The sequence below is a fragment of the Cryptomeria japonica genome, chromosome 3 (assembly GCF_030272615.1).
Source record: "Cryptomeria japonica chromosome 3, Sugi_1.0, whole genome shotgun sequence".
Classification (NCBI taxonomy): Eukaryota; Viridiplantae; Streptophyta; class Pinopsida; order Cupressales; family Cupressaceae; genus Cryptomeria; species Cryptomeria japonica.
Window position 1 is genome coordinate 825,089,959 of NC_081407.1, and position 14,424 is coordinate 825,104,382.

Below are 14,424 nucleotides of genomic sequence, written 5' to 3' on the forward strand. Positions count from 1 at the left end.
GAAGCCTCATTCGACACAACACAGGAAGATGAACCTGACAGCCAGACAAGTCTGGGCGTACGAAAGGAAGTAGTACACCGTACGTATCAGTGGCATGCTGCAAGGACAGAAAAAATAGTACGGAGCACGTGTACGAACACACCAGAGGGAACAATTCCGTATAGTGTACGGAGTGAACGATCAAGCAGGCAAGAAAATTTGAGGACTATACCGTACGACGTACGGGTTGCAGAAGGCTGCCAGAGTCCATCGTACAACGCAGAGGTCATACTGCACGGAGTACGGGTTGCAAAAGGTTGCCAGAGTCTATCGTACAACGCAGAGGTCATATCGTACGGAGTACGGATTCAGGGCCGGAGAGACTGGAGCCACTGTACGGTGTATGGGGTACGGAATACAAGAAAGGAAAGCCTTAGGCTACAGTACGTGTACGGTATACGAAACTCATCGGAAGGGGAGCAAGTGTACGACATACAGGCTCCGTATGGTGTACGACACAGTGACTAGAATTGTGGCACGTGGAAGAGCAGGCCATTCGCCGTACGAGTACGGCTTAGGAGAAATAGGGGTTGTCAACTTATAGTACCATACGGCATACAGACCTACCGTATGACCATAACCCTTGAGGGTATACCCCCACCGTACGGTGTAGGACCCACTTTTGCTAGTACGTGCAGAGCATAGATATCCGTACGACAACCAACATCAACAATTGCCAGACAAATAGAGATAGCCGTACGGCCAACAGTATCAGCCACAAAGACATCCATACGGCAACCAGCATCAACATTTGTTAGATAGTCAGGGACATCCGTACGGCCAAGAGCATCCGTACGAACAATAGCATCAACATCAGTACGACAATCAACATCAACCATGCCCCCAAGGCAAAGTCCGTATGGCGTACGACATCAGTCAGGCAGACAGGGAGGTCCGTACGACATAAGGTACTAGGTGGACAGGCAAAGACATCCATACGGATGGCACTTGTCAGGACAATCAAGGGGGCCGAACAGCAAGGAAACGAAGAGTGACACAATGGGCTGTACCAACTGGCGAGACAATCTGTCAGGCGGTTATAATAATGACTCAGGAAGGGGTATGGGCAGAAGGGCAGAGAAAGTCAGTTGCAGTACAACCATGACTGCCACAGAGCCTGCTAGCAGCAGGAAAACCAGGACCAGACTAAAGGCAACAAAGGACTCAGAGGAACTCACAGCAACAAACGTAGCATTTGAGAGTGTGACTGGTAGTGAATGTCGTACTTGGTGGGAGGAAAACCCTTCAGACCATGTGATGAAGGAATCGCTTAAAAAAGCACAGGTCGACCACGCTGTGCAGATGCCCATATTTAACATTAAGGAGTTCGAGCCAGTCTTATGGACCATGGTATCCGGTTATAACCCTCACGAACGAGCTTCAGTCATCCAGTTCCAAGGGTACACAGTGCGGGTTTCATTCAAACTTGAGGATTTCAGGCGCGTATTTGGCATACTGGATAAAGGAGCATCTGCTGCCAAACCAACCAAAAACCTTACTAGAGAAAAGAAAAAATGGTTGATAGACCTGGTGTGCAGAGACAACCTCACGGACGAACAGTGGAAGAGCATCTGGGTCGATAGCAGAAGAATGAAGCGTAGCTTTATCGCACCAGGATAATGGAGGATGTTGATGGACCTAGTTAAAAGCCGCCTGACAGGGGCCAGCCGGGCCTCATACATCGCCATATGGATGATTGGGTTAATGAACGGGATCAGATGCGGGAAAGTGTACAACTGGGAGCAACTCTTGGCATAACGCATTCATGACTTCCTGAGATTAGAAAACAAAGCATTCTACATGTGCCATCATGCCATCAGCTTGTTCCTAGATGCCGTATGCCTGCAGGTACCGCCAAAGGATTGGGGGATGTTTGAACCTCACGGACGGGTGGAACCAAATAAACCCACTATGTACTACTACATTCACCTGGACATTCTTGGCGACACAGCGCAACCCACACGGAATAGGAGGAAGCTAGACACGTTTGTGGAAATTGAAGAGGTTAGCAATGCCGAGGATTCCGAGGAAGCAGAAGAAACAAAAGAATAGGAAAGTGGGGATGAAGGGTTCCATCTGTCGGAACACAACACCATAGAGGAGGAAGAGGGAACAGAGTCATGTCAACAGGAAGAAGATGAAGAAGAGGAGCAACAGGGGGTTTGTGGGCACAATGGAAGAGTACGAGGGTAAAGTTTATGCCCTCAAAATTAGCCTCGACACACCTGGTACCTCAAGAGGCGCTTGCAGTCGCCAACCCAGTAGGAGATGTACGACCAGTGGGGGTACTATTCCAGAAGATTAGCGAAGGGGAGCCGCCGGCACAACGACGAGTATCGTTGCCACAGATCAATTTGGCCGTTCTGGCAGTAGAAATTGGTACGACGACAAGAGAAATTGGTATAGCAGAAACTGGTACGACGACATTAGAAACTGGTATGACGGCAACAAAAACTGGTACAGCAGCAACAAGAACTAGTACGACGGTAACAGAAACTGGTACGATGGCAGCAGAGACCGGTACAGTATCAGCTAACTTAGAGGCAACCTTGGATACCATGACAGATGAGGATATAGACGCTTCGCTGGATGGATGGCTAGGACAGTTCGCGCTCGCCCCACACCTTCCCCCCTCCCTCGCACCACATAACGTGGCCATCGGGCCAGGCATGACTCCAGATAGAGAGGTCACTATCCCAGATGAGGAGAGATCCACTGATCAGAAGCAGCAGGGAAGGGACAAGCAAAGCAGTGGCTTGGAGGGGACTCTCATTGGACCCCATATCACAGTACCTGATCCGAGTGACCCAATAGGCTCACTCAGACGATTCCTGGCGGAGCTACAAGGACTCTCGGATGTTGCATGCGGCATGGCTCAGCGTACTGGACAGATGGAGGCCGGTAATTCAGCCGACGCTACACATCTGTGTCAATTTATGGCCCAGGGGCGCAAAGATGAGTTCACGCATCACCTTGAGCAGCAGGGATGGTCGGATAATAGTACATCGGAGATGATTCAGAACTGGACCCACAGGCACTTGATAGGAGGCTCAGGCATCGTAGGCACCACCTTCCGCAGTATGGAGGGAACTTTTCGAGAGGTGTACTTACAGATGCGGCAACATCAAGTGGAGAAAGTGGCCCAACAGATGTACATAGTAACCCTGGAAAAAGAGAGCAGGAAGCAGACGGAGTTGGCCACAATAGAGAAGAGCTTGAGGAAGGAGATGGAAATGAAGATGACTACATGTGAAGCCCGTTGCAGTATGCAGGAGAAGGAGGCACAGGCATTGGCAGCCCAGGTGGCGGCGCTCACTTCACAGCTAGAGCAAAAAGATAAAAAGCTAATGGAAGCGGCTCACATGGTAAAGAAAGTGCGGAACGACAGTTAATGGCAAAAAAGAATCTGAAAATTCAGGCCGGACAACAACCTGCTCCTACTGCCACTACAGGGACGCCTCCTCCCTCTTCTCCGTCTTAGCTATGTTTTTCATTTCAGTTTCTCTTGTCTGAGTCATTTGGAAGACGACTACGTTTTTGGGGGGGCTAATGTTAGGGGTAAAAACGTATGTTAGTACGAATAATAATTATAAGCGTGTTATGTGTGTTTATGTTTTGCTGTTGCCGAGAGCATAGTTTTAAAACTCTTTGACTCGCCTCGGACTCGCCACGGACTCGCGAGTCCTTTGGCGAGGCGAGTCGACTCGCCTAGGACTCGCGTGGCGAGTCCAGGCGAGTCCCTGCGAAAGACTCGCGAGTTTTTCTCAAAGACTCGCGCGAGTCTTTCGCTCGGACTCGCGAGTCTTTCACAGGGACTCGCGGGCCCAGAAAAACGCGCCCGTGGGGGTTAAAACCACTTTTTATTTTTATTTTTTGACTTCAATTTGGGTTTTTTTTGGCTGGAGCAGGTTAGAAGGGTTTGGAGCAGTAGAGGGAAGAAGGAAAAATCAGCAAGAGAGATCTAGGTAAGGATTTTTCTCTTTTTTTTTTTTTTTCATTTGAATCATTTCATTGTTTTGAAACTGAAAAAAATCTTGAAAAACAAGGGGATATGCTGCCAAATTTTTTTCTATTTTCTTTCCTAAGTTATTTCCTCTTTTTTTTTTCTTGTTTTTGAATGCTATTTTTCCCAAATGATTCATTGTCATTTTTTTTGTTGATTTTCCATAAAACCCTGCTGATTTTTTTTTTTTCATGTTAAATTAGCAATGGCAAGTTCAACTCCAAGGGCAACCCCAAGGTCAGGAAGACAAAGAGATAAAGCTTGGAAATATGGGATTGCAGGAAGCAAAAAGGGGGAGGTCACTTGCACCGAATGCACAAGATGGATGACTGGTGGAATCAATAGATTAAAATACCACCTTGCACAAATACCTGGATATGGTGTGGAGGCATGCCCCAAATCAACTCCTGAAATTATTAGAGAGATGAAGGCCATTCTTGCTGAGAATGATATGCATAAGGAAGAAAGGCAAAAAACAAGAGAAGCCATAGCAGCTGCAATGAATCCCACATTGTCCACTTCGGGTCCCATTGGTCATAGTCGGGGTCGTCAGTCACTTTCATCTTTTGGTGACAATGAGGGTGAGGCTAGTGGCACTCCTGTTAGATCAGACCCTAATTTTTTTGTACCACGCAATGTTCCAGGTGCACAACCTTCACTTGAAGGTACAGGATGGAATAAAGAGAAGCATGAACAAGCACGGATAGCAGCTTCAAACTTTTGGTTTTACAATAATCTATCTTTCAATGCAGCAAACAATGTGTATTGGGAAAGTTTTGTTAATGCATGTACAGTGGCGGGTAAGGGGTTTAAGGCCCCAACAGGTCATGACTTCAGTGGGCAATTGCTAGAGAAAGCTGTGAAAAATACAGAAGGTGTGGTTGATGATCAGAAAAGGTATTGGAAGAGAAAAGGATGCAGCATTTTATCTGATGGATGGACAGATGGACGAAATAGGACTCTTCTCAACTTCTTGGTGGCTTCAAATGGTGCAATGGTATTCATAAAGTCTGTTGATGCCTCAAATGAAATAAAAAATGCAGAGACTTTGTGTAATCTGTTGGATGGTGTGGTTCGGGAAGTTGGAGTTGAGAATGTTGTCCAAATTATCACGGACAACGCAGCTGCATATGTATCTGCAGGTAGAATGCTTATGCAGAGGCATCCTTTGATTACATGGAGTCCTTGTGCTGCACATTGCTTGGATTTGGTGCTAGAGGACATTGGGAAGATTGGATGGGTGAAGAAGGTGGTTGAAGATGCAAAAAGTGTCACCAAATTCATCTACAACCATACTTGGGTGCTTGCTTTGATGAGAAAATACACAAATGGCAAGGACCTTGTGCGACCTAGAGCGACACGATTTGCTAGCCACTTCATCACTTTGCAGAGCATTCTTAGTGCCATTCCTCATCTTAAGCAGATGTTTGTGTCAGATGCTTGGTTGGGGTCTGCATACTCCAAAAGACCTGAAGCAGAGAAGATTGTGACCATTGTTTTTGATGAAGGGTTCAATAAAAGTGGAGAGGAGTTGACTGCGGTAAGTAACAAACACAAAAGTAAAGTTTATACAATCTTGTCTATTTGCTGATTTTATTTTTTAGGGGTTGATTTTGTACTAATTTAAAATTTGTTTTAATTTTTTTAGGTGACAGAACCTTTGGTGAGGGTTCTTCGTATGGTGGATGGAGAGGGCATGCCAATGGGTTTCATTTATGAGGCCATGGATAGGGCCAAAGAGGCCATTTCACATTACTATCGTGGAAATGCAAGAAAATGTGAAATCTTTTGGCGCATCATTGATCGTAGGTGGACAAACCAACTCCACCAACCGATACATGCCTTCGCCTACTTTTTGAACCCGAAATTCTACTTCTCTGATTCATTTAGGGCTGATGAGGAGGTCATGGCAGGTGTTATTACATGCATTGATAAGATGACACCTGATCCTGAGTTGAGAGACAAGGTTCTTGATGAGTTGGAGGTGAGATTTGACATTTGCAATTGCTCTATCTTTATTTATGAATTCGGAAATGTTCATTATTGAATTTGAGTTTGACACTTTGACTATCTAGTATCTATTTCTGAATTTGGAAATGTTCATTCCATTGTTCAAGATCTACAAAAGTGCAGAGGGGAGACTCTTCTCATCACAACTAGCAATTGATAGGAGAGGAAAACAACAACCAGGTAAAACATTTAGTAACTTAGTTCAATAGTGCAAGAAAAAACCTACAAACTTGATTGTTACATTTTTTTCTCAATTCTAATATTTCTAAATGTTTTTTGTAGATTTATGGTGGGAGAATTATGGTGCCGGCACGCCTAATCTTCAAAAGATAGCTATCCGTGTTTTGTCTCAGCCATGCAGTGCTTCTGGGTGTGAACGAAATTGGAGTGTCTTTGAAAGCATTCACACAAAGAAGAGAAATAGATTGTCACAAAAGCGGCTCAATGATCTAGTATTTGTTCGGTACAACCTTCGCCTTCGAGTTAGACAGGTGGAGGGTGTTTCACATGAGGCCATTGACTTGGATGAAATTGATCCATATGGTGATTGGACCATGAATTAACAAAATGATGGTGATGATGTCCTCCTTACCGAAGAAGAAATTGCAGAAATAGAGAGAGGAGCATCACAAGATCCAGAAGGAGCAAGATTGGATGAAGATGAGGACGAAGATGAGGATGATGATGAGGACTATGACTTTGAAGAAGAATCATCTCACCATTTAGATACCACAACACCCACTGCTACTACTTCTAGCTCAAGGCCTGAAAAATTGAGCTATATTAGGAAAAATACAAAGAGGAAGATGTAGTCTTCTCTTTGGTTTGTTCATTCACATTGCTGTTTTTCACATTTGCAGTTGGACTTGGACATATCATTATATGTAATTTTGTGAACATTTATATACTTATGCTGCCATTATAGTAATATACATTTTAGAGTTGAAACTTGAAACTTGAATATGCTGCCATGAATGATGAAATTTCAAATATTGCGAGTTTGTACTTTGTAGATCATATGACATGTGTAATGTTTCAATTATGGCACTTATGTTCTCTAAATGCATTAATTTCTTTATGTTTTTTTATAAAACTACGGTTTTTTTTTTTTGCCGAGTCTTTGCCGAGTCTTTCGCGAGTCTTTCACGAGTCCGAGTCCGAGTCCAAAATTTTGGTTTGCCGAGTCTGAGGCGAGTCCGAGATTTTCAACTATGGCCGAGAGGTTCCCGTCGGGTAGTTGGGAGTTGGTGACGGTTGGCAACTTGGCCAATCGTCGGGTCTATATATTGTTTGGTTGGAACCTCGGCAGGGCGATGTATGGACAAGTGGAGACATTGGAATAAAGATATAACTTTCTGGTCTAATTATTATCATCTGTCATTTATATTATGATGTACAATTGTTCTGTTCTATGGATGCTTGGTACGTGTAGGAACTACTGTGTTATTGATTCTTCACCACTATACCTTTAGGACTAAACAAACTACTTGCATATTATGGTTGGTTTGGTGCTATTCGTTTTGTTGCATACATTATCGATACTGTGGTTGAAGCATTGTATGCTCTCACCTTGCCCATTTTGGGATCTGGGTGATCAGAAAGTGTAGAGACATTGCATATGCATTTCTATATTGCAAGAAAAAAAAAAAAGTAGGGTGGGTTGTTGCATAGTTTTTTCAAAGTATCAACAGAACTAGATTTCATTGACATGATAATAAAAGGTTACATCATATGAATGGACATACTTAATAATCCATCTCAAAATTACAATAACCCATATACAACAAAGGAAAGAGCATTACAATAGTATTGCAATGCATTAGAAGCTGTCACTCCTCATCTAATCTCATTACAATTACACCAGCAAATGCGGTGAGAGAAAATGCAAAATTGTAACAATACATTCTCCTGAATCATCACAAATTACCATGGAGATATACCAGTGCATGGAAATATGTGTTTACAAACCCTTCCTACTTTTTAAAAGATGCATTCTTTCATTTGCAGCTCATACTTACTGTAGACACCTAAAAGTTGCACAATGAATTAAGTTAATTTTATTCATTTAATTATCCCTAATTCTTCCAATTAATTAAATTAAGATTTAATTAATATCCCTATTCTTCTAATTAACCTTTTAATCAAATTAAAGATTTGATTAAATCTCCTTCTTCTAGCCTAACCTATTGATTAAACTAAGGTTTGATTAAGTACCCTTTAGCCATTTGATTGAATAAATCTTATTTATTTGATTAAAATCGCTTTTTCCCCTTTTGATTAAATTCACATTTAATTGAAAATCCCTTTGCATCTAAATAAATCAAAATTTATTTGTAAATAGTCCCCCCACTTGCAAAATTTAACAATTGCAAGTTGCATCCCTTTTGGCTAAATTAAATCATTTTAATTTGCTAAAATACCTATTTTCCTCACCCACTTGCAAAATCCTACATCTCCCACTTACCTCCATAATCATCCTTCTAGAAACCTCCTAATCCCATTCTAATCATGTCTAATCTCCTAATCATGTCCTTTCCCTAAATTTGGGGGAGTCACTTCTCCAAATTTGGAAGAAAGTCTTCAAAATGCATTTAAGACTTTATCTATTTCAACAAGTTAACTTGTTGAGTCTTCCAAACATGTAAGGCTCTTACATAAACCACTAGTGGTTTTCCTCTTTGGGCAAGTTAGCCTCCAAAGTCTTCAAAAGGCATTTAATGCCTCTTACAAGCCCACACCCCTTAGCGATGATGGTTGTCCCTTTAACCATTTTCCCATGTTGCACAAGAGTTTACCTCTTGGGTAATAGCGTGCCTCCCTAGTTAATGACATTATCCAATGATGTCACTCCTTGAGGTTATCCCTAATTGCTTGCTTAGCATCTAATGCTTGTTTAGCATCCTCTCAAGCCCTCTCAAGGTGACATTTGTCAACTTGGGATTGGATTGTATCTCTCCCATGGATTGATAACTTTCAATCCTAGCCCTTGTTGAGATTGCTCAATCTCAACCATCCATTTCTCTATTTTGCCTATAAATAGAGCCCATTCCTTCTTCGAATCATCCAAATCCCAATCTTGTGCATCAAAATTATAGTTTTTTGCAGGTTATCAAAGGAGCTCATTGGTCACCTTCAAGCATCCAAGCCTTCTATCATTAGCTTAATTGCATTATGTTTTAGATCATATCAATTACATGCTTTTTCATCTTCATCTAGCTTAATTAGCTCATCATAATCTTCAATTTGGAATTAACTTAACCTCATATCATCTCCACCATCTGAATCATAACTAGCTTTTCATCTTGCATCCTTAGCTTTCATTTCTATCATCATCTCACCATTCACTAGGATCTTAGTTGCATTCATTTTGATCCTAGAATCATCATTTAAATCTCGTTCTCTAGGTTGACATCCAAGAGATCAAGTGCTCTTCCAAGTGAGGGCCACCTTGAATCTTAAGGATCTTTAGGGATAGAGGAGCATGGAACGATTTTGAGAGTTTTTGGTTCACTAACATGTTTTTGTGATTACAAACTATAATGCAATGTTTCATGTGTGTGTTTGAGGTGTTTTCTCCCATTGCAGGATGATCCCACATTTCTGGCATACATTTACAACATTTGAAGCCCTAGAATTAATTGTAGACTTTCCTAGACCAGAAAATTGGCTCAGCAACCAACCCTTTAAATGGGTGAAAAATTGGTATTTATAGATCGTCAGTGTAGACACCAGTTTACATGTGGGAACCTTGGAATGATGAGCAAATTGTGGTTGGCATAAGGAAACTCTTGTCCTTCAGATCGCAGTTGTCTTGCACATTAATGGCACCACTAGGTTTTGGTGTGTAGGCCAAGGAAGAGCATCCATTGGAATGATGGTTTGGAGATTGTGTAAGGACCATTGGGGCTGAAATTTCAACCATTTCAATTAATGGCTGAATGGGTTGTCACCTCCTTTTTCTGTTGCTGGAAGTACATGTGATGCATCCCCATGTAACATAATGTATTTATCCAAAATGAAATTCTGTGGCTGCTATGACCATATTTCATTTTACCAAGCAATTGCTTAGAGTTGCACCTTGTTTATGTGTTCTAGCTATCTTCAATATTCACTTGCAAAATATAGCAGACAGCAAAAATTATTAATAAACATACAAGCATTATTTGCTAAGTTCCTTGAGAACATTTTATGTCAAAATTACCATTTCTATATTCTACACAGTCCTTCATAGTTTTTACTTTTTTCTTCTTTGCTTGGATCCAAATCTTTATAGAATGGGAGAGGCTTGACTCCATGAGACTGATCTTACGTTATTACAATTTACCTCAAGTCACGGGGAGGCTACCCATTTTTGTTCACACTTGCCATGCTGTAAATGTCTTGGAAGATGATGTTGCATGGATTTAATGTTTTTGTTGTTAGTCCCAGTTTTTCTTTGTTTTCACAAACCAAACTTCAAAATGGACCAATCTATGTATTTGAAATTGTGACAGTTTTCTTTAGTTTGCTTGATAATTTGAGGAACATAAAAATATTCCAAATGATAGTGTCGTATTTGGAATCATAACAGAGCAAGTCATTTTATCTGGTTTGGCAAACAGGAAAGTCAGTATGAGCTTCCTCTGTTGTTTGATCCAACAAATTTAAAGAACAGAGATATTTATCCAATGTTATTATTCAAAGCAGCTAGTAATGAGTTAGTTTTTATAGTGAAGACATCTAAAATATACAACAGAGGAACATGAGTCAAAGTAAACGAAGCCAGTTTGTCAATTTTCAAGAATAATATGCATTAATGTGCTTCATGAAAGAATTGCAGATTACAGTAGGTGAAGCAATGGCACTTAATTGTGTGCTTAAATAATTTTCCATGGTCATGGCATCTAAACCATACAATAGAGGAACATGAATCCAGGTAAGGAACCCAGTTTGTCAGTTTTCGAGAATAATGGTACTTAATTGTGTTGTTAACGACAAATTTTCACTGAATGATGTTACCTATAAAATGCTGTCTTTGAAAAGTTTCAAAGATTCTTAACTTCTGCTATTCAATTTATCTATGAAATTAATACTATGCGAGTTTAACAAATTAAAGATGGTTCTAATCTGTTTTAAATTTGTTTATTTTTTTTAAGTTTGGATGTAATATTTGGGGAGCCTATTAGTACTCCCAAAGATATTCTAATAGTAAGATAGATGGATGCAAACATGGTTTTGAATTTTTCATCAATATAAATAACAAAGACTGATAATCTAATATGTTTGGTTTCTATGTAATGATATTGAATAGTCATGGCTGTGTGGTATTATGTATCAATAGCATTTATCTCTCTTTTTGTCCTATGATGTTTGTTTCATTTTAGTTTTGTTCCATTTTATGGTAAAAGTTATTATCAACATCACATGAGAAAACTTTGGTATTCATTTTGCTTTTCGTACAGGGTTGATGATCTCAAAATAATCACTGACGAGGAGCTAGTGGATAGAGTTTTTAAAGAGGCATTTAAGGTTTATATAAGCTTTTTATCTGTTAAAGCCTTTTTCAGCAATTTATTTTTGCATATTTGGAATTAAGCCTGATTGTTGATATGATTATTTCTTTGTGTTACAATCTCTAACTGTGATCACTCATTTGTAGGGTTCTAGTAAAACACAAGGACTTCCAACACGTGCATCGACTGAAAGGTAAGCTCTTCATAAACACATAGATTTGAGTTAGCCTGTGTAAATGCAATTTGTTGTTTGAATTGTTAATGTTTTTTGTTCCACCCAAATTTATTTTGAAATTTATAACTCTATGGTTAGTTAGAGATTGGAGGATTCCATATTTCATAATTGATTCTGGAAAAAGTTGGTTTCCAATGCAAGTCATTTTCAGAAGCTTTTATCTATTTTTCCTATCAGTGCCAAAATAAGAATGCTAATTGTTGTTTGTGTTGACATGATGAATGCTGCATCTAATTTGTTTGATATCCATTTTCTTTACACAAGTAAACTGTATCCTTGCTTGTTTTTTTTTTTTGTCCTACTTTATTTTTGTTGGGACTTGGGTGATATTCATTTACAGAGAGTCCTTGTAGGAAGAGTTTGTCTATTGGGACTTTGCAGTGAAATGTAACGAGTTTCTGCTTCTGCAGTATAGCATTTATGTTGACTAACATGTGGCGATGTTGTGGCAGTAAGTGCAATGTAGCATACATGGTATGTCTACATGTGCTAGTGTTGTGACAACAACCACAAGTCATTTAGATGAAGAACTCACAACCACATGTGTAATTAGTGTTTGTTGGAACATGAATAGTGATGTATGAGAACTTGCAATAGAGCTGAAGTTCATATGACACAATTTGAGAATAGGATGATGTTCCTGAAGATGGCACAAGGTATTACAAGCTGTCAAAAGTCAAGTAATGTTTGTACAAGCTACCAAAGGCAAAAAGTCGTTAGTGGTGGCTATATTGGAAATATATATGCATATCGACATTGAAAAAACATGACTATTGATTCATAGTGTGTGGCAATGACAGTATATAAATTGACTATCCGCATGGAAACATTATACTTGGTGTTTTTGCAGTATGTTGATGTCATGTATGGTTGGACTATAGTTGTATTACTGTTGATATTCCATGGGTTGGTTGGATAATTATATAGTTAGTTTTCCCATGAGAATGCCTATTTGTATCTGTTTGTGTGAATACATCAAGGTTAGATAGTTTTAGACAAGTTAGACATCAAAGACAATTGTACACTGTTGGTGTGAGTACATTAGAGCTATTGCAGAAGAAGTGTTTTGTGGATTGAGACTCTAAAAGACCTTGTTGTATTGATTCTGTTTTGATTTTGAATAATATATTTGTGAAAGTTTTTTTTGGGTGGTGGGTTTTCTCTTGAAAAGATTTCCCACATGAATCTTTGAGTCTTGTGTAATCTTGTGGATGCATATTGTTCCATTTACTTTTGCACATGTTAGATAAATTTTGTGAGAGTTGACTATTTTCTGAATACATAATTATAAGTTTTTAATATATATCTTTGTTCTTCCCCTTGGTTGGAATTTCAACTCTCTATTCTATACTGCTGTTCTCTTCAGTCCCATTGACCTACTTTTGGTCATCCATGAAAATTAATATAATTTCTTTATTTCTTTCTATTGGTCGATTGCAATAGGGGTTAAAATCCCTTACATTTGGTATCGGAGCACCAGGTGGTTGTTTGGGTGGTTACTACTTTGTTGGAGTGCAAACCCTAGTGTGTGCAGTGGTGTAACCCTACAATGATTAGTGTATTGTAGTTCCTGTATAACTATATCTAGATAGAAAGGAAGACTTTGATGGATTTTGTGAAAAGATAGAACAACATTAAATCTATGGATACCATATTGAGGTTTGATTTTCAGAAATTAAATGGGTAGAACTTCAAATTATGGAAGTTAAAGATGGAGGATCATTTGGTGGAAAGAGATCAATGGGCTTTGGTATCATTTTTATCCAAACCCTCAAGTATGTTTGATGAAGATTGGGCAAAATTGGATAAGAAAACAAGAAATACCATTTGGTTATGTTTATCAAATTCGATGTTGATGAATGTGTTTGAAGAGTAGACAACAAATTCATTGTGGAAGAAGATAGGTATGTTGTAAGTGTAATCATTTGGTAAACAAACATTTTTTGAAAAACAAACCTCAGGTATGTCTGATGAAGATTGGGTAAAATTGGATAAGAAAATAAGATGTAAAATTTGGTTATGTTTATCAAATTTGATGTTGATGAATGTGTTCAAAGTGTAATAGTTTGGTAAACAAACTTGGTTTGAAAATGAAGTTATATTGTTGTGATATTTCTTGGAAATTTTTACAAAAGTCAGCAATATAGCAGACCACTATGAGGGGGTGATCTCCAATAATCAGATAATAACATATGAATACAATCATAGATGATACGATATGGGAGAGAGTTCTCGTCCTTATTTATAGGCTTAACTATGTAGGGACATACCCCTTCATCATAGTTAAGAGGAATTAGTGTATTAAGTTATTAACTAATATTTATGTTAGGTTTGAGCATGCCATAAGTGCTTATCCTTACTATACTTAGGAATGTATAATATATACTTGGGAACATATTGTATTAGGATCATAACATTGATGAGTACACAGAAAATATTGAGGGGGGACGGGGGGAGGGGGGAAAGGTGCAAATCAGTGTTTTAGAACTTTTCACAACATAAAAACATATATAAACTTTGAGAGAGCAAGCATCAAGACAGAAACACTAATTTTCTTGTGAAAAACCCTTTCAGGTAAAAAACCACGACACACCAATAACTTTTAAATAAAAAATGGGCACCAACCTAGTATTACAAAAGTGAGC

General features: G+C 39.4%; 2 protein-coding genes across 3 annotated transcripts in view; both read left to right on the plus strand.

Annotated features, from left to right (window-relative positions):
- Nucleotides 1-14,424, plus strand: part of LOC131054788 (snRNA-activating protein complex subunit) — a 206,156-nt gene that overhangs the window by 73,489 nt on the left and 118,243 nt on the right. For both annotated transcript variants that reach the window (XM_057989384.2, XM_057989385.2), the window contains exons 3-4: nt 11,494-11,560; nt 11,691-11,737. In XM_057989384.2, the coding sequence (XP_057845367.1) occupies nt 11,494-11,560; nt 11,691-11,737 (114 nt within the window). The remainder of the gene's footprint in view (nt 1-11,493; nt 11,561-11,690; nt 11,738-14,424) is intronic.
- LOC131873900 (uncharacterized) lies at nt 3,886-6,965 on the plus strand. Its single transcript, XM_059216958.1, has 5 exons — nt 3,886-4,004; nt 4,246-5,582; nt 5,691-6,026; nt 6,160-6,232; nt 6,335-6,965. The coding sequence occupies exons 2-5, from the start codon at nt 4,248-4,250 to the stop codon at nt 6,613-6,615; spliced, it is 2,025 nt and encodes a 674-aa protein (XP_059072941.1). The 5' UTR covers nt 3,886-4,004; nt 4,246-4,247; the 3' UTR covers nt 6,616-6,965.

Coding starts and splice junctions, on each gene's coding strand:
- LOC131873900 (XM_059216958.1), top strand. CDS start 4,248: ATGGCAAGTTCAACTCCAAGGGCAACCCCAAGGTCAGGAAGACAAAGA. Junction 5,583..5,690: donor GTGGAGAGGAGTTGACTGCG/GTAAGTAACAAA, acceptor TAATTTTTTTAG/GTGACAGAACCTTTGGTGAG. Junction 6,233..6,334: donor GAGAGGAAAACAACAACCAG/GTAAAACATTTA, acceptor TGTTTTTTGTAG/ATTTATGGTGGGAGAATTAT.